This window comes from Strix uralensis, chromosome 1, assembly GCF_047716275.1.
Source record: "Strix uralensis isolate ZFMK-TIS-50842 chromosome 1, bStrUra1, whole genome shotgun sequence".
Classification (NCBI taxonomy): Eukaryota; Metazoa; Chordata; class Aves; order Strigiformes; family Strigidae; genus Strix; species Strix uralensis.
In genome coordinates this window covers 155,340,024-155,360,615 of record NC_133972.1, presented here as the reverse complement: position 1 = coordinate 155,360,615, position 20,592 = coordinate 155,340,024, and the positions used below count along the sequence as shown (strand labels likewise).

The 20,592-nt window shown below is 41.2% G+C and overlaps 1 protein-coding gene and 1 long non-coding RNA gene across 8 annotated transcripts in view; both read left to right on the top strand.

The window, feature by feature from the left end:
- The window catches only part of NUDCD1 (NudC domain containing 1), a 62,669-nt gene extending 56,907 nt beyond the window's left edge, over positions 1 to 5,762 (top strand). For all 7 annotated transcript variants that reach the window (XM_074886599.1, XM_074886649.1, XM_074886629.1 and 4 more), the window contains one exon: positions 49 to 5,762. In XM_074886599.1, coding sequence (XP_074742700.1) covers positions 49 to 341 — 293 coding nt within the window. In that variant the 3' untranslated portion in view covers positions 342 to 5,762. The remainder of the gene's footprint in view (positions 1 to 48) is intronic.
- A 1,554-nt stretch (positions 5,763 to 7,316) lies between these two features.
- Positions 7,317 to 8,890, top strand: LOC141954674 (uncharacterized). The gene is made up of 3 exons (XR_012632223.1): positions 7,317 to 7,491; positions 8,517 to 8,565; positions 8,684 to 8,890. It is a non-coding gene; the product is annotated as an uncharacterized LOC141954674 (long non-coding RNA).
- The last annotated feature ends 11,702 nt before the right edge of the window (positions 8,891 to 20,592 follow it).

Sequence of the window (20,592 nt, the reverse complement as noted above, 5' to 3'; positions counted from 1 at the left end):
GAAACTGATATATTACTTATCCCTTCTACTTCTTTTTGGGCTACACAGGTTATGTCCAAGCATCAAAGCAAGACAAGAAGTTCATGGCTTGTGCTCCAGATTACTCCTACGCTGCTCTTTGTGAGTGCTTGCGACGAGTTTTCATCTATCGTCAGCCAACTCCTCTGTCCACGGTTCTCTACAACAGGAAGGAAGGAAGACAAGTAGGACAGGTTGCTAAGCAGCTAGTAGCAACCCTGGAAGCCAATGATCCTATCTTAGGCTTTCAAGCTACAAGTGAGAGATTATTTGTTCTCACAACAAAAACGTTGTTTTTAATAAAGGTGAACTCTGGAAATTAATTATTTAGTATATTCTGCTGTAGTTTGTGTTAACAATTTGTTAACTGGCTGGGTAAATGATCTGAGAAGTTCAGTACAATTTGCTGAAGTTTAAAAAGGAGATATTTTATAGGGGAATTAAAATTTTTCATTAAAATTTGTCTGTAGCATAGTGAGAAAGTTTTTCAACTTTGCTGTCGCTGAAGTAAGCTTTTTCAGAGCTGTGGGAAAATCTCTTCTGCACTAACAGCTTTCTCAAAGAAATTGTCAGAGGCTGCTATTGCGTAGGTGAATGTTTTTTCCAAATGACTGTGTTTGCCATACTTCTGAGTTTTGAGAATTCACTTCTGGTTTTAAATGCCACTGTTTATGAAACAAATAGTCAGATAAAGAAAATAAAGCCTTGAGTTACAAGCATATGATGTGCAAAGTAGTATGTATCATAAAGAAAAAAAAATCCCAAATTCAAATACTATTGGCCAAAGAAATTATTTAATATTTCAATATTAAGCAGTATTGAGTGAAATGTGAATGACATGAATGCAGTATTATGTTTCTTATACAGGTAATTAATTCAAGTGGAATAATTTCCTCGTATATGTGGATTTTAGATTACTGATTTGGGACTCGGTCATGCTTGCAGAGAAATTTGTTCACATTCTAAGAGACACTAGATAGCTTTTAGTAGCTTTTTCTGAAGCAAAGCAAGGGTAAATGTATACCTGGTGGCTGCATATTGAATGGTATTAGTCAAGGTCAGGTTATACTCTCGGTTGTGTCATTTTCATTTGACATTGTGCTTCATGTCAAGTGACTAATTTACAATTAGAAAATGGCTAACAGGAAAAGCACCTGTATTGTACCCTGAGATGAGAAACTCAGAAGTGCTGCTTCTGCCTCAGATACCACTGTAAATACTGTGTTACCAGTTAAGCATTCTGTCTGTGATGCACAAGTCCAGAGGTGGTATATTTGCAATGTAAGAGTACAGAGGCCATGAGCATGCTTCAGTTTAACAAACTGGAATGGTTAATTGTATTGAATAGTTGTATCTGAAGATTTTTGTTTCTTATTTTAAATTGACATTGTCAATACAGTTAAACCAAAAAAGGGTCAGTTGTGAGAGCTCCACCCTAGGTGGTTTGGTTTTTTTTCATAGCTTGCTTACAGCTCCACAGCAAAGAATGCCTAATATATTGTGTACTGGCAGGAAAGCTGCTGTGTTCTGTGGTACCAAAGTACTGAGACACACAAATACAACAAGTGGCCTAGCAGTTTGCATCTCTTCCAATATTATTTCAGACCTCTGTAAGAATCTCTTGAGAGAAAAATAAGTGTTCCTTTTTTATGGACTAGTAGTTTCTGAGTTGTGATTGTTTTGACTCTCCTATAAGTTCTGCAGACTAGTATCGGTGAAATGATGAAGTAATATAGTGAGAATTTAAGAGGGAAACAAGCAGTTGTGGCTTGCAAAAAAACCCTCCAAATGCAGGAGCTTTTCAAGGAAGCTGATTTTCCTCCTCCTTACAGCAGTTACTGTGTTGTATATCCAATACTGAAAAGTTTTTCTGTACTCCTACCTGAGTAAGTTAAAACACAATTTGCAAACCTTCCCTTCTCATTCTGTTTTTTTAAATCTGTCTTGAAAATGCTTTTTAAGAAGGCTCAGTGAATGTATTACTGTTTCATTACTGGTTTGCATCTAAATTTTCATTGTTGGGCAATAACGTCAAACAAGGTGGTAGAATTCAGGCAGAGGTGATTAGAAAAGATTTTATGTAGTTGATTACTTTGCAGCATAAAGTAAGTGCTTTGAGATTTATATGAATATTACTTAGTAACCTGAGATTTAATCATTGGGAACACAGAGTTAAGAACACATTGTGAAATTTGGGAAATAGAGTAATGAAGGAGGAGTGAAGGATTCATAGCTAACATGCTTTTGTCATCTCAGGTCTATTGCAGGAAGCTTCAATATAAATGAGAATTTCAGCTGTTCTTGTCAAATTCTCCTTACTGTGGGATAGATATCTGGAAGCATAATTTTGCTGTCTCCTGCAACAGAGAAGGAAAGGTCAAGTGAAATGGTTACCTCTTCAGGAGCTGTATTACAATATGTAATGACTACACCTCACATTCTGCCCAAATGTGTGTCTGTTTCAAGGGAGTTCTTGTTTGGTCCTGGGAACAACTGAACACAGGGAAGAGGTTAATTCCTTTTTCCATATTACTTATCTATCTGCAATCATGGTGTTCTCAGAAAGGATATGTCAGATAGTCTCTTTTATTTTGCTTTCTATGAGAGTTAAGGACATTGTATTATTTAAATGATTTGTTGCCTTGAGGAACCCTCTGTGCTGTTGCAGAGTAAGCTACTATAATTAAATGGCTGCAAACCACAGGGAGGCACTTCCTATCAGCATTTCCATTTCTGTGTCCACTTAATTTTAAGGCTTCTTTGTTCAGCATATTAATGTAGGCTTATACAAAGTATAGAAGGTGGATATTTAAAAGAGGTGGTTTTCTGAGAACCATACTTCAATTTTTCTTGGATTTTATTTCTTGAAATCTTACATTTTAAGAAACAGTACTTCCTGAGAGGTCCCAATCACAATCTGTTTACAGAATTTCTGAGAAAATACTTGGCTATTGCAGACTTGCATTATTTATTTCTAATTTTCTTTTTCAGTGTTTTCCTTGGCTGCATATTTGGAATGTATCTTCTACAAGTTTAAATAAATGGAAGGAATGTTAAATTTATTAATAAAGGGGGTTTTTAATTATTTTAAAGTATTTCTGTTAATTTCAAATGTGCATCCTTCCTATGCTACTGAAACAAAATAGAAATAAGAAATTCCTTAAAATAAGACTTGTTATGTTAAGGAGCTATCTATTAGGGCAAAGTTCTGATGGGTGTCTGCACTGCAAGGTCTCATCTGTTGCCAGGATGTGCACTGTTGCACTCCTTGTTCATTTCTGTGAAAACCCCTGCACAGGGGGTACATCCACATTTATGGAGGTAGTTACTGGGGAGGGTTGATAAGTATTCAGGTATATTCCTGTGTTAAGTACACATTGCATCCTCTTATCCTGTATCTTTTTTGTGTACAAGACCCAAATGATCTGGATAAACCCTTCTAGATCAAAGGAGAGAGATCTGCACTGCTTTCCTCTACCTCAACACAGGGGTGCTTTTTTCAGGAGGGTGAAGGAAAAGAGGAAGGATTTGGTCTGTACATATGTCCTGTGTGAAAAAGTGGCTCTTCATTAATGAAACATCAGACCCCATGAGAGTAACAAATAAGGTTGAAGCTTATATTTTATTTGTTTGCTGTTCTTTGTTTCAATAATGGACATTATTACCACTATAATGTTTGAAATTCCTTGCCTTCTGTCAATTTATATTTTCTGTTCTCATTATGCAGATTAGATGAACTTGAAGCCTGCAGTCAATCACACATTAGTGTGTAATAAGAATTTTTAGTTTGTTTTAAAATTTTGTACTGCCAGTCCTATGTGCCATTTGTAACAGCGTTCTGGAGGTCTGGTGAGATTTGTTTCCCCTCCTCCCCATGCAGTGCATTTGCATTTGTGCTATGAATAAAGATCAGCAAGGTCAAAAGACAACTTAGCTGCAGTCTTTGAGGTAGGAGAACCAAGTATCAGCGAAGCGTTTAGGTCAAGACTATTGCAGTAATTTCAGACTCAAGGTTTAGTACTACTTTGCTTGGAGAAGTAATTGCTGGAGTTTTTTTTCCTTTAAAAAAGGTTTAAGCTACTTCTGAAAAAACCTGCTTTCTTTTAACAAAAATGTTTACCCTTGTGTGGTAGCTGGATAGCTATTAAAATACTATGATAGATATAATTAACAAGTTTTGACTTGGAAATTACCTATCATAATCTTTACTGATCTGATGCTCTAGGCAAAATATCCTTTATAAAATATTCCAATGTAATATTGCACTCTAATTAAATTGGCACTTGCAAGGAAGGAATTGTCAAGAACAACACAAGAAACTCAAAAAATAAATAATTTTAGAGTGTTGCTTTTATTATGCTATGATGAGTATACATTATCCACTAGTTTTTCTTAATGTATTAGTTGCATTCTGAATGTGCAAGGGTTGTGTGTGTTTATACATTTGTATTTTCATCTACATCTATATATGCACACACATGTATGTATTCATACTGCCTTAAAGTATTGGGGAAGGTGGGGTGGATTCCAGAGGGGAATCTTCTGACGTTACTGACAGCAAAACATAGATTCTTCATTAACCTCTTCATGAGTCTGTTGTGAAGCCAGCAGTCTGACCTTAAGTATAAATATTTTGTTGTACGCTAAAACATGGATTTATACTTGGGAGTAAGTTCTTGAATGTGAAGAAATCCTGATTGTTAATTCAAAAGGCCCCTTGGAAACTGTATTTTGGTTTTGGTTTATCTTTATTGCTGCTTAAGTTTTCCCATCCGTGTTGTTGTCCCACATCAAAATGCAAACACCTGTAAGTCTGGCATAAATGTGTTGTAATGTCATGATAACTGCTTTCTGTGAAAACATCAGTTATGAATCCTGGAGTTCTTCCTCTGCTGGGGATTAAATATATGATACCTCAGTATTGCATTATACCCAAACTTAAACAGCTCAGAGGCCAAGTATTGAGCAGATGCCTCAAGTTGGAAGAAATGATGCAGGAGTAATAAGCATTTATTTTTATCAAAACAAGTGAGGTTTATAGTGGGAAAAGAAATAAGATCTGCTGAATACTAATTCGGTCACTTTATCACTGAAATTGCTGCTGATTGGCCTTTAATGATTTTCTCTTTGAGGCTGTTCATTCCATGTGTCGTCTCTAATAAATATAGAGTATCTTATGTTAATTTAAGGTTGAACAATTTACTGGAGTTTCCTGAATAACTGAATTAGACTTGCACATGGAGTATCCAAAATACGGGCATGAGGTACAAGATGGATACGTCTAGTCATAAAGAGACCAGGAACACTGGCTCTTGATTTGATCAAGAGCTGATGACCATCTAAACAGAAAAAAACCCCTGATGCTGTGCAGATATTTTTGTGAGTTGCAATGTCAGATTCTAAAAGGAGTGAAAACATGGGAACTGGTGCAGAATAAGCTTGCTTAGGCAAGATAAAATATACACGGATTACCTTTTAAAATCATGAAATATGTGCAATGCTCCATTCAAAGCAGTTGGATCGATCAGAAAGAGAACATGTGTGTGATCAATAATTCCCGTTTCTATTTTATATACATTTGCAAGGGTAAGTCATCATCAAAACTGCCTGGTTGCTGGTGTGATCGACATTACTCCTTTTGTGCTGTTTCTTGCCTGATGTAGCTCCAGGTGCTCACTGCTGTCTGAAAAATTCACAAGTATAATAGCTAACAAGATATTTAAATAAAGTATTGGCTGCTGTTAGCAGTGTGGTTCTGAACCTCTTTGGATCCAATGTGACATGATAAAATCTGCCTTTTCACATGAAACAAAAAAACCCCTAAAACTCAGGCTGCTTTATTGTTGTTTCACTGTTTTTTTTCTGGGAAGGACATCAATAACCTTTTTCTCTCTGTTCTTAGAAATCTTTGTCTTGCACTTTAAAAAAACAGATGCAATATCCTCAAAGTTTGAACCTGGTGTGTCTTAATGCCATGAGGACATCAGTGTATCTGTCACTCAGTTTGTGTTTCAGAGAAAATTTTGTGTGTGAGTTGTTTGAACTGTTAGGTATTCCATTTGGAAGTGGGGAAAAAGTGGTCAGCTTATTTTTAATAGGTTCACTGTGTCTGTTTACATGGCTACAGTCTTTGAGGTCCATGAAATTCAACATACTGGCAGGTCTCAGGTGGCCAAACAAAGGGAGCTGTAGGCTAGTTAGCACAACGTTTCACTGTGTGAACACAGAATCATAGAGTGTTTTGGGTTGGAAGAGACCTTGAAGATCATCTAGTTCCACCCCCCCTGCCATGGGCAGGGACACCTTCCACTAGACCAGGTTGCTCAAAGCCCCGTCCAACCTGGCCTTGAACACTGCCAGGGAGGGGGCAGCCACAGCTTCTCTGAGTGACCTGCTCCAGTGTCTCACCACCCTCACGGTAAAGAATTTCTTCCTTGTATCTAATCTGAATCTACCCTCTTTCACTTTAAAACTGTTACCCCTTGTCCTATCACTACACTTGCTGTTAAAGAGTCCCTCCCCATCTTTCCTGTAGGCCCCCTTTAAGTACTGGAAGGTTGAGAGAGAGAGAGAGAGAGAGATAGATGTAAAGTCCTGAGTGACTGCACCCCCCATCCCCTGCCCCTGCACCACTGAAGGAGGAGGAGGTAGAAATATTGGGGGAAAAACTGAGCCCGGGAAGAAGGGAGGGGTGGGGGGAGGTGTTTTTAGGATATGGTAACGCTTCTCACTGTCCCATTCTGTCTGTTAAATGTTATTAGTATTTTGAATTAAAGTGACGTCCTTTGTCTTCCCCTAATGAGCCTGTCTTTTGCCTGTGACCATTAATGGGTGAGTGACCTCTCACTGTCCTTATCTCCATCCTGAACCTTTTGATTAATTTTTCTCCTTCCCAGCGCTGTGGAGGAAGGGGTGAGTGAACAGCTGCGTGGTGCTCCGTTGCCCTCTGGGCTCAAACCAGGACAGATTCTATGACTTTTCTCTGAAATGCAAGGTTTATGTGTGGTTGGGTTTGAAATATAAAATATATAATGTCAGGTCAAAGCTCAATCTCTCCATCTCTCGTGCCCCTTAAGCAACTGCTTTTGGGTACACGATTCCTTATGCTTTGTTACAAGCAAACAGGCAGCAGTGCTCTGCTGTCTGCAGCCTCAAGCCCCTCAGCTTTGGGACGCTGGCTTTCTAAACAGCTATGGTACTGGTATGAAATGGCACAGCTCCAGTTTTCCTTCTCATCTGCCAGGTCACGCTCACCTCTTGGTGCCTCTGCCATTCAGTTAAAGGAAACTGTCATGTGCTGCGTTAAAACCACACTCCTCAACCACCACTTGCTGTAGTCCTCTGCCTTGTGAAATTTATGGCAAAACTGAGCCCTTCTGGTCTTCAGAAAATGTGTGTGTGTCTCCAAGCTTGAACAGCCCAGAAAGGACTGTTGAATTGCCCAGTGGAGGATTTCTTCCATCTAGTACACAGGTAAACTCTTAAGCATGTTTCCAGAGCCAGAGGGGCAAAGACTAAATTACGTTGAGAATGGGTTTGGGGAGTTGTTAGATGAGTTTAAGGGTAGTATGATAGGTAATAAGCAGGTATAGTCCTAAGGGCTCCTGGGAGACAGTATGTGTTTCTGAACCATGGCTAAACCGTGTTGCTTTCATGTCCTTTCTGAGCCAGCTCTTTCTTCCTTCTCTATTTTAATGGAGGAAACTTTTGTGCCTTTAGCTGTGGTATGGGTTAGAGTTCCTGTGATGACATCACAGAACCCAAATTCAAAGAAACTCTTCAAAAGCCAGGTCAAGGAAGGTGTGTTGCTTTTTAAGCTGTTTTGAGTTTTTCCAGTTAAAATACTTGCAAGGAAACAGGATATACAATTGCTGCCAACTGAGAAAAACGTTCAGAGAAAGCTGAGGGTATATTTTAAATAAATTGAGTATCATACGTGTTTATATGTATGTGCACAGAAGATGAGAAGTGAGCCATATGGCAGTGGGTTACAAATGGCTGTACAGCTTGGGGAAATTAATAACTCTAAGCATTGATACATATGAGCCTGCTGGGATTCAGATGTTCACATGCTGGTGCTTAAAAAAATAACTGAATCAATAAACATTTGAAAGACAAAAAAACAAGCCAGCATCCAGTTTAAAAATTCAGAGAAGCAGCCCTTAAAAAGGACTTAAAGTCTGGACTTCTGCTAAGACTGAAATACAAATAAGATTAAAAGGAGCTTGTTTATTTTTATATATTTGTGCTGCCCTGTAGCTAGTTAGAAAGTATCTGTTTCCTGATGTTTACAGTTTTCTGTCTTAGGCCCTAAAAATATTCTATTAACATCAATATTAACTTCTTCAATTACTGAAGCAGAGTCATTAAAAAATTCCTGTAGAGCTATCAATCACTCTTACTCATGCACTTCAAAATACATGTTTTCTCCCTTCATAAAAGAGAGGAAGGTTTTTGCACAAGATTCCTTCCTTTCTTCTGTGTCTTTTCTTTGGCAGAAAAACCAAACTTCTATCAGAAAAGAAACACACTGGAAACTGCACAAAGGTAAGTTCAAAACAAAGATGTTTGAAACTGTCTCTTCAGGACACAGGGGCATGTCGGAAGATCATTGAGATGGGATTTGGGCATTCTTCTAGCAATATTTTTTTTTTCCCTCCTTCAGTCAGAAAAAAGGTTGAAAACTTGATTCTTCCTTTTGCCTAATGTGCTCTGTGGTGGCCCCTTTCCCTGAAGTCCTGTGACCAGTTATCATCTCCAAACATCTTATGAGGGATGTGGTTGGCTTTGCTGTTGGGACTAATGCTCTCCCTGGGAGAAAATGTTGAAACTCTTTGCTACAGCACCAGGTTGGGAGCTGCATGGAGAATAGTCCAGCTATCTCCATAACAGAACATAAATGACCCAGCAAAGCTCGGCAGTAGCATGCTGTTTTCACTTCAACCGAGACTTTGCAAGGTGTGCGTGCCCTAACCCACGTGAGCTGGACTTCTCAATATTGTGTTTTCCTAGAAAGAAAAGAAACATACATGGTAAACAGTAATAGTGCAACACATTGTTTATTTAGATTTACTCTGAAGGAATATTAAAAGTCACATCATATTCATGTGAGAGTAGTATCACTAAACTTATAAGGAAGTGTAATCAGATTTTAGTTAAATTGTCTGACAACCATCAGCATTCAGTAGCCCGAACAAAGCTTTAGTAAGCATATTGATGAGGTACCAGTGAAATTATTTTCCAGAGGTCGCGTGGGAGGACTGATGTCAGTCTAGCTGAGCATGTGGACGGGTGCTGTGGAGGTCTGTCCCGGCCCGGGCTGCCTCGAAGGGCTGAGGCAGAAAGGTGGCCCGAGGGGCTCTCCCAGGGCTGGCACCCAGCCTGAAAGCAAACACAGAGCCATCTCCTGCCAAGCAGCTCCTATCGTAACTCTGACAGCAAAACTCAGCCTGTGATTTGCCAACTCTTCTCTCTATCATTAACCCTCACCAAGAAAGTAAACCTGAGTGAAGCAACTAAAAGTGTCCCGTCTGAGCATCCATGTGCGTCTTTTCTAACAAAGGAATAACCCTGGTTGCTGTGAATCCATGGCGACAGGGTTCTTTGATCCCTCTGCAGCAAAACCTCTGTTTTTCAACACAACAACATGCTGACAAGAAATTTGTATTTTTAATTGCTTTAATTTGTATAGCTTATATTTTATAATTTACAGCTGATTTAACTTAAAGTGCAGGAGGATTTTAAGAAAGAAGCACATGTTTCTATCCACATGTTCTCCAACCTTTGTTTTTTTTTAACCTCTGTTTTCTGTGAAGCTCTGGAATAGTTCTTCACCTTTTGTTACTGCTTCTAAATTTGCTCTGTGTTTGCATTCAAACTGGGCACCAGAACATTAAATGGGTGAGCATTTTTACACTGATTTGTTGTTTAACTTATTTTTATCTTGTAGGAGTAAATATTTTCACTTGAACTGTGGACTGAATCTTTCCCCCAGTGAACAACCCCCCCAGAGCTACTGTTGTGGCTGTACTCCCAAAATGCACGGGAAGGGGCAAAAGGCTGAGGGTTTGTTTGTTAAACTGTAGGTCCATTGGGGTCCATTGCAGTGGCAGGAATGAGTAAAGCTTTGACACAAGAATGAATTCTGACTTCTTAATGAAAGAAAGGTGCAGTTAAGCAGCTGTACCTGTGTGTAACACCCCACAGCAGCTGGTGTTCTGGTGCTGTCAGTGGAAGGCTTTGTCTCATGCTTTGGGAGCTGCCAGTTCTTAGATCTTACATACAGCACCTTTTCAACCCCGATCATCCCTTTTCGTTCTGTTACCTTGGCAGCCCTAACATACAACATGTCCAGAAACATGCCCTTACTGATAATGAGTGGTCTTGCCCCATTGATGTGTTGCTGCAGTCACTGTAAATTGTCTGGGCTCTTACCACAAGGACCCTCTGTTAAAGGATAATTCAGAGTTATCTTCTCTTTCAGGGTTCTTTCCTCTCTTTTCTTTCTCCATGATTGTCATCATAGTTACCTACTTGTTTTTCTTTAATTTCCTTCTGTGTTGTTTAAACATCATTCTCTGATGCAGAAATTGTCAAGGCTTTTTTCAAGTTTACTCATTTTTACTGCACCAGCTTTATAGAATCTGACTTTCTATGTAAAACTGTGTTCTGGTTCTACTATAAATTAAATTGTGCAGGTCTCCAGAAAATGTCTGATTACAAGCCAGAACCATGACCATGCTATAATGTATTTCAAACTTAGAAAGTCTGTTGCCCAACTGAGATCACAGAATCATTTAGGTTGGAAAAGACTTTTAAGATCAGTGAGTCCAACCATTAGCCTAACACTGCCAAGTCCATCACTAAACCGTGTCCCTAAGCATGTGTCTTTTAAATACCTCCAGAGGTGGTGACTCAACCACTTCCCTGGGCAGCCTGTTCCTGATGGCCACACTATTTCTGATACAAACCAGGATGCTATTGGCATTGGCCACCTGAGCACACTGCCGGCTCATATTCAGCTGACTGTTGACCAACACCCCCAGGTCCTTTTCTGACTGGCAGCTTTCCAGCCACTTTTCCCCAAGCCTGTAGCATTGCAGGGGGTTGTTGTTGCAGGACCCAGCCCTTAGCCTTGTTGAACCTCATACAATGGGCTTTAGCCCATCGCTCCAGCCTGTCCAGATCTCTCTGCAGAGCCTCCCTACCCTCGAGCAAATCAACACTCCCACCCAACTTGGTGTCATCTACAAACTTACTGAGGGTGCACTCGATCCCCTCGTCTAGATCACTGATAAAGATATTAAACAGAGCTGGCCCCAATATTGAGCCCTGGGGGACACTGCTTGTGACCATCTGCCAACTGGATTTAACTATATTCACCACCACTATTTGGGCCTAACTATACAGCCAGCTTTTCACCCAGCGAAGAGTGCACCCATCCAAGCCACAAGCAGCCAGTTTCTCCAAGAGAATGCTGTGGGAAATGGTGTCAACAGCTTTACTAAAGTCCAGGTAGACAACATCCACAGCCTTTCCATCACCTAGTCATAGAAGAAGATAAGAATAGTCAAGTAGGACCTGCCTTTCATAAACCCATGCTGACTGGGTCTGATCACCTGCTTGTCCTGCATGTGCCACATGCATTGGCACTCAAGATGATCTGCTCCATAACTTTCCCTGGCACTGAGGTCAGACTGACAGGCTTGTAGTTCCCCAGATCCTTCTTCCAGCCCTTCGTTTAGATGGGTGTCACATTTGCTAACTTCTAGTCAACTGGGACCTCCCCAGTTAGCCAGGACTGCTGACAAATGATGGAAAGCAGCTTGGTGAGCACTTCCGCCAGCTCCCTCAGTACCCTTGGGTGGATCCCATCCAGCCCCATAGGCTTGTGTGTGTCTAAGTAGTGTAGCAGGTCTCTAACCATTTCCCCTTGGGTTATGGGGGCTTCGTTCTGCTCCCTGTCCCTGTCTTCCAGCTCAGGGGGCTGGGTACCTGCAGAACAACTGGTCTTACTATCAAAGACTGAGCAAAGAAGGCATTAAGTACCTCAGCCTTTTCCTCATCCTTTGTCACTACATTTCCCCCTGCAACCAATAAAGGACATTGTCTTTAGCCCTCCTTTTGTTGCTAATGTATTCATAAAAACATTTTTTCTTGTCTTTTAAGGCAGTAGCCAGATTAAGTTCTAGCTGGGCTTTGGCCCTTCTAATTTTCTCCCTGAATAACATTACAACATCCTTGTAGTCCTTACAACATCCTTGTAGTCCTCCTGAGTTGCATGCCCCTTCTTCTAAAGGTCATAAACTCTCCTTTTTTTTCCTGAGTTCCAGCCTAAGCTTTCTGTTCAGCCAGGCCAGTCTTCTTCCGCGTCAGCTTGTCTTTTGGCACATGGGCATATCCTGCTCCTGTGCCTTTAAGATTTCCTTCTTGAAGAATGTCCAGCCTTCCTGGTCTCCTTTGCCCTTCAGGACTGCCTCCCAAGAGACTCTGTCAACAAGCCTCCTAAAAAGGCCAGTCTGCCCTCCAGAAGTCCAAAGTAGCAGTTCTGCTGACCCTCCTCCTTACTTCTCCAAGAATCAAAAAATCTATCGTTTTGTGATCGCTATGCCCAAGACAGCCTCCAAGTATCACACCACCCACAAGTTCTTCTCTGTTTGCAAACAAAAGGTCCAGTGGGACGCCTTCCCTTGTTGACTCCCTCACCAACTTTGTCATGGAGATGTCCATCTGGTTTGAAATCTAGACTGACTCATGTATTAGTAGCAGCCTGCTGGTTCTGCTTGCTGTTGTTATTGAACACATGCTGATTGTATATACTAGTATGTATAATTTCCCATCCCTCTCCACTCCAGGCTGGGAAAGAATACCTTAATTTAGTGGATGAAGACTATACACTCGTGTACCTCTAGTTCCTAAGTGTCTACAACTTCAGATAATTGTGGAACACTTTTTTTTTAGTTATATTGCAGTGAATTTCCCTAAATGTCCTTACATCTTTGATGCTCAAGACCAGCATTAGTTTCAAGAACAAGTCCATGTTTACTCAGTAAAATCCTGTAGGTTGAGGTACTGTCTAGTACCTCTAGTACTCTATACAGACCTATAAAAGCAGAAGACATCCATGTGAAGAATGGGTTCTAGTCTGAACCCATTGCTCCAACCCATTGCTGATGCGATTGTCAATAACTTGTGTTCACAAGAACTTTTTTACACATGTACATCATGTGGCATTTTAATTTTTTTGTTTCTCTCTTGGGGAGGAGATACGGGATGCATTTTTCTGAAGATGAAATAGCTGTGCATATCCATCATGACTTCCCACTCTACCTATATTCTTTTACATCAAGTTCTTAGTTGTCTTGCCTGCAAAAACATACTCTTGTGGTCATCCTGTCCAGATGCCATCTCCTGGTTAAGGGCTAGCCAGCAGACAGCTGCCTTCTGTTTGTTTGTTTGTCATTGTCGTGGATGAAAGTTTTGACACGGTAATGATTTAGTAAGAAAGCTAGGTTTATTAATAACTAACAACAATTTATTACTACAAAATGATTCAGAGATTTTGAAAGAAAGAAAAACAACTTATTCATAGATTCTAAAATGACAAGATTCACACTAACTTACTTAACGGTAACTTTATATATACATGCGCATACACAAAACGGACAAACATACAGAAACAAAGGTGTTTGGATTCAGTAGAATGAACACAGAATGGACATACACACACACAAACAAGGGTACGTACCCACACACACACAGACCCACACACACCCAATAAACTCTAAAGAAAGGACAGGTGAAAGAGAAGCTCGCTCAAAGAAAATTTCCCTCTCGAGTTTAGAGCAAATACTCCCAATGCCTTGGCATTCCTCAACGGGCGATAATTGAGACTCGAGCGGGTGGACTTCGCCCTGGCCTTCCGTCAGCTCTGGCAGCAGACGACACCTTAAGGGTTTTGGTACCTGAGAGGCGTCCCAGCTCAGGGGAGGTGCTGGTCACAGCCCCGCTGCGATCCAGGAGAGCTCAAAGGGTGTCCCTGGTGGTTGCAGTTTATAGGGTCCAAGATAATTGACTTTTGTCAGATACCATCTGGTGCCTTCCAGCAGTTGCACAAGAACTTCATGAATGTGCAACTCTGTCATTGTTCCCATTTGACCACATCCCAGGCACAGGTGTGCCAGGCCCTTAGGAGATGATGGGCTGTTATGGCCATTTCTGAGCAATCGGGAGGGGGCAGGAGCCAGGCTCGTTAATGTTATCAGTCCTTATCTCCACAGACTGGTGTACAGCTCGGGGATGTGTGTGGAATCACACCTAGCACCAAGCAGCCCAACAAAGGTGGGTGGGGGGGTAAGGATTGCACCACCACAATCCACCCCATGACTAAAGTCAATTTATCTTGTCCATAGAGTGGCAGTGTGGTTGCCTGTTGCCTCTTGCCTCTATGCCTATAAACAGAGGATGCCATAATCCAATTACAATTGAAGGAAATTTTGTGTTTGATTAGCTTCAAAAAAACCCCATTATTCTGGGATGGTGTACACACAGGGATACTTCTGCAACTGAGTAATCTGTTTAACCATCCTCCAAACCTTAATATACAATACAATTATGAGCAGTAAACATATCAAAATTAGAATTAAGAAAATCACGACCGGGTGGAACATGGAATTAAACAGTCCTGTTGCAGTTGGTGACCATCCAAATAAGCTTTCCCACCATCGATGCTCTCCATCCCTTTTGACTCTTGTTAACACTTGATGTATTTCTTCTATATCATGCTGGACCGTGATAAGAGTCTTTTGTCCAGTTTTTAAAGGGTAGGCACAATTCTGCAGAGACTCTCATATTAAAGACGAGGATTGTTTTCACAGTGCTACTGGTGGGCTTGCTGGATGTGGTGTTTGTTTCCACGATGTCATTGATGGAGTTGGTTATTTCTGAAAAGGAAAGAAAAGAACAGTCTCGGGGTGGGGGGGGGGGGGGGGGTGGGGGTGGGCGGGCAGGGGGGGGAGCTGTACAGGTTACCCCTTAGGATACTGGATAAATCCATCTAGTACTGATTTTATGTTTTATTCCATTATTATCAATAGCATCCCATGCTAAAAATCCTCGTGGCCTGACCAGGGTTACGGGTATTGTTCCTACAGATGGTATTTTTGCCATCACAGGCTGTCCTACTTTCATTGAGGACCAGGTGAGCTCATTGTTGCAGGTTTTTCCTGAAGAAGGTGTTAAGAAGGCTCAAGTAATTGGACTTCCATAGGGACCATACCGATTTAACTGCTGTAAAATTTTAGAAAGACAGCTGTCCCATTGTCCTTCATGTAGTTTAAGATATTTTTTCAGCAGTCCATTGGCTCGTTCAACTATACCATTAGATTGTGGGTAATAAAGGTGTGTGAAATACCCACTTTTGCTTTGCCCATTCTTGTACTTCTTTACTAGTAAAGTGTGAGCCATTGTCACTCTGGATAGAATCAGGGACAGGTAAAATTGAGAACCATGAGGAAAGGCCTCAGGTAGTATTCTGTCCGTTAGCCTTTTGGCACTTGGTAGCTGTAAGGAGTCCAGATATTATCTCTACACCTCTTAAAATATATTTGTAGCCGGTAGAGGATTTTAAAGGACCAATGTAATCAATTTGCCAAGTAGACCACAAAGTTTTCACTTCTTTAATGTGTAAAGGTGGTGCTTTGGCAGGATGGTCCATCTGCAATTTTAATTTACACTGGGGGCACTCAGGATGGTTTCACATGTTTTTCTACTGAGGGGCCATCCCCAGCTTCGAGCTGAAAAGTAAAGTGCTTCTCGACCCATGTGGCCTAATTTTTGGTGTAACCATTCTCCCAATCAATACCATGTGGGGTTTGAGGAATTTTCAATGTCTATTTTCATAATTTGTCAATTCATCCACCCTTTGGTTCCAATTTGTAGCTGGTTTATTGTCATTAGCATGAGCTTTTACCCATCCTATTTGGAATGGCGTTTTTCTGGCCATGGTTAATAGTAATTGCCAGTCTTCAGTTCTCCAGATTGGTGATTTATTTATCTCCCAGTTTAGGGCTTCCCATTGACAAAGCTACTGTGTGGCACCTGCCCAGACAGCATAAGAGTCTACATAAATGGTTTTTGCTTCATTTTGTGCTGCCAAAACAACTGCTCTTAACTCTCCTACTTGAGCACTGCCTTCACCCTCTTTGATAACTTGTTTGCCTGTTTTGATTTCTAATGCAACAGCTTTATATTGCCATTTGCTATCCACTCTTTTTGCTGAGGCATTGGAAAACCAGACACCCTCGGTTGGTGAATCTTCAGTGAAGGGAGGTGCATCTAAAATTGGTGAAGGTTTGAATGGTTGTTGTAATGCTAGGGGGTCAGTATTAATAGGCATTTGTAATTTAGAAACTTTTGTGTGTCCTTCACTTAATTGCATTTCATCTGCCACACCCACTAGATAGGCATACCATTTCCTAATTGTAGGTTTTTGTGCAATTCCCTCTGAAGGAGCAGTCCCTTTTAGGATTGTGTCTAATAAATTAAAGGGACCTCTGGTCTGAACGTTCTTGACGTATTTTCTCAACTTGGTTAACTGCACAGACTAGAGACAAAAGACCCTTTTCCCACTCTGAATATCTCTGTTCTGTCTCTTTGAATGCAGTTGAGCTAAACAGTAAAGGTCTCTCTGGCCTGTCAGGGCCGATTTGAAATAAGTTACAATAAGTACCATGTTCTGCAAAACCCCATCCTGCTATAATAGGGTCACGAGGATGAACAGGTCCTAGGGATTGATGTTTTTAATTCCAGTATTAGAGTTTTAATTGCCTCTTCATGTTCTGAATCCCATCTCCACGATTTTCCTTTTTGTAAAAGTGAATACAGTGGATGGGCAATGATGGAGAAGCCAGGTACATGTTTTCTCTAATATCCTAAAGTGCCCATTAGCTGTTGTAATTCTTTTCCAGATTGGGGCATTTCTGATTGTTCTATTTTATTTAGAGTATCTGGTGGGATTGCTGCACTTCCAGCAATCCACCAAGTGCCCAGGAATTTCACTTCTTTACTTGGTCCCTGACATTTTTCAGGTGGAATTTCAATTTTTGCTTCATGCAATGTTTGCCAAACTGTTGCTGCCACTTCTCCCACCTTGTTAGGAGAGGGTCCTCCAATTAGAATATCATCTATATACTGATATAGTTTTACCTCTGCAGGGAGTGAAACTGTCTGTAAAAGTTCAGCAAGTGCAGCATGAGCCATTGTGTGTGAGTGTTTATATCCCTGTGGGAGTCTGTTAAAGGTATATTGGATACCCTCCCATGTAAACGCGAATTTTTCTTTACCTTTTTCCCTTAAAGGGACCATGAAAAACATGTCTTTTATATCTAGCACTGCCATCCAAGGATGTGCCACGGCTTGCAGTGTAGCGGTTAAAGTTGCAATGTTGGGGACTGCCGCTGTCAATGGGCTGTATTGGCATTTAAATACTGATAATCGACTGTTAAATGCCACCTCCAGTCTGGTTTACGGACTGGCCAGACAGGAGAATTGTATGGGGAGTGAGTTCGGGAAATAATCTGTCATTTTTCTAAGTCTGCAATTACTTTAGAAATTCCAGTTCCTGCTGTAGCAGAAATTGGATACTGTGGGACATTAGTAATTTTTGATTCGGGAAGTGCTGGAGCTGCACGGAGTACACGCACTGTGGCAGTTTGTTGATTTTTATTAGGGCTGGGGTTGGCAATTGAACCAAAAGACCACAGACTGCCGTCTGGCAAACGCCAGGTCCGGCCGTTCAATGCGTCAAAACCCAGGATATTTTCATAATGCTCCTTGATCGCAAAGAGATGTTACACGTTTTTTGCCAATTAACTTTTGCTGTCTGGCACACAGTGCTAATTCCTGTAACTCCGGTAATTTTAACCTTTCGCCGGCCAGGTCGTATGCCTAGCTTATCAGCATCTCGCTGTGTAATTATTGAAATTTGTGCACCAGTATCAATTAAAAAGTTTATTAATTGTTGTTGAGGACCAACTGGAATTAAAATGTAAGGGCCGTTCTCATTTATCCACTGATAAGCTTCTACCTGCCGGACTGGCAGGCCCAATTGCCGTCCGGACCTTATCAGTTTTTTGATCTTGTGATTTGCAACTGATCCTCTTGAGGGAGGAAAGGGTTATCTTTTTTTTTTTTTTTTTTCCTGGGAGCTGCTGACGGGGGAGTTGGAGCATTTGAAGCGATACCTTTCTTAAATGCCTGAATTAGACTCAGAATGACGCCGGTAGGCTGTCTCTGAATCGCGGCTCTAGGAATTCCTAGTGACAATGCTTGCTTCCATAGCTCATTTCTCCACTCCTGACCCCTGGGTTGTCGGTCAGAGGGTTTTTGTTCCTGAGAATTATTTTGATGCAATTGTTTAATTTGCCTAACAGTGCGACCTATATTTTTTGTTTCATTGGGAATTTCATTCCATCCCATTTCTCGGGCATGATTTATAGTTCCATGCATTAATGTTGCCCAAGTGGGTAATACTCTTGGTTCTAATTCTTCTTCCCCACTATTTCCAATAGTTTGTGTTAAATTTATAAATTCGTTATAATTTAAGTCTTTCTGGATCTCATCCCGTTTTGCAATGAGAAAAGGTTTGAGCATGGCAGGGGCTCCTTTTATCAGTACTTTAAGTATAGCAGGAGCTACAGTTGCCGAAAGAGGAACATCAGTAGGCTTACACTGATGCATGGCTTGAATACAGGCAGCTTTTGTAAAAGCTGCGGAGAGGTCATTTAGAGATTTGATAGGTATTAACAGAGGTTCTCCTCTCTCTAAGACATCAATGCCACCAGCCCAATATGCCACTCTGCTTGTTAGTGAGTGGGGGTCATTCGGGGGGTTGGGACCAGCACCCAAAAAGACACCAGGACCCCAATATCCACTGGCTTCATTGCCATCTAGTAAAATTCTATCTCCCCCGTTTAGAGACACTCTCCATAGGTATTCAGTTTCAGTTTCTCCAGGCTTACGGCTGTAACGATCTTGTAAATTGGCTATTTGAATTGGATCAAAGAGGGTTGTTTTGCTGATGCGACTTCTCGCACTACCCCGAGGTCCTGTTTTTTCCTCTGTTTTAAAAATTGGTCTGACTGCAAGTGGAGGAGACTCAGGCGGCTGAAAACGATTATTTTTGTCTGAGTCGTCATTATGTGTATCGCTTCAAATGTTACCATCCCAGTCTTCAGGGGACACAATTAATTTTCTGATTTGAATGATATCAGGGGGGTTCAGAGACTGCATTAGCATCATTTCAACGCGTTCCCCCAGTTTTTGTTGTTTTAGTTGGGATTCCTTAAGTTGTTCTTGCAGCTGCTCTATTTTAATCGATAACAGCAAATTCGTGGATTTGTGCCCTGTAATCACATCTTGTAAATTTTGTACTTTACGATTAACTTTCTCTTGTTCATGACAGGCAGCTTCCAGGCACACTCCCAGCATTTTACAAATCATACCTTTATTTTTTCCAAATTTAGTTGCACCTCTAGCATTAGTTAACTGTTTTTCTACCTCTTCCCAGTTGTGCCAATTATTATAAGCCCAGTCCTCTGGGAAGGTGGTATTTGGTTGGATACCGTGGTTTTGTAAGTATTTTGTGATTTTGCTTGTCATCCTGCCGACTATGCCAATTTGTCGTGGATGAAAGTATTGACACGGTAATGATTTAGTAAGAAAGCTAGGTTTATTAATAACTAACAGCTATTTATTACTGCAAAATGATTCAGAGATATTGAAAGAAAGAAAAGCAACCTATTCAGAGATTCTAAAATGACAAGATTCACACTAACTTACTTAACAGTACCTTTATATATACATGCGCCATAAACAAAACGGACACACAGAAACAAAGGAGTTTGGATTCAGTAGAATGAACACAGAACGGACATACACACACGCAAACAAGGGTATGTACCGACACACACACACACACACACACACCCCCCAATGAACAGAGAAAGGACGGGTGAAAGAGAAGCTCGCTCAAAGAAAATTTCCCTCTCGAGTTTAGAGCAAATACTCCCAATGCCTTGGCATTCCTCAACGGGCAATAATTGAGACTCGAGCGGGTGGACTTGGCCCTGGCCTTCCGTCAGCTCTGGCAGCAGACGACACCTTAAGGGTTTGGTACCTGAGAGGCGTCCCAGCTCAGGGGAGGTGCTGGTCACAGGCCCGCTGCGATCCAGGAGAGCTCAAAGGGTGTCCCTGGTGGTTGCAGTTTATAGGGTCCAAGATAATTGACTTTTGTCAGATACCATCTGGTGCCTTCCAGCTGTTGCACAAGAACTTCATGACTGTGCAACTCTGTTATTGTTCCCATTTGACCACATCCCAGGCACAGGTGTGCCAGGCCCTTAGGAGATGATGGGCTGTTATGGCCATTTCCGAGCAATCGGGAGGAGGCAGGAGCCAGGCTCGTTAATGTTATCAGTCCTTATCTCCACAGACTGGTGTACAGCTCGGGGATGTGGGTGGAATCGCACGTAGCACCAAGCAGCCCAACAAAGGGGAGGGGGGGGGAGGGGGGGT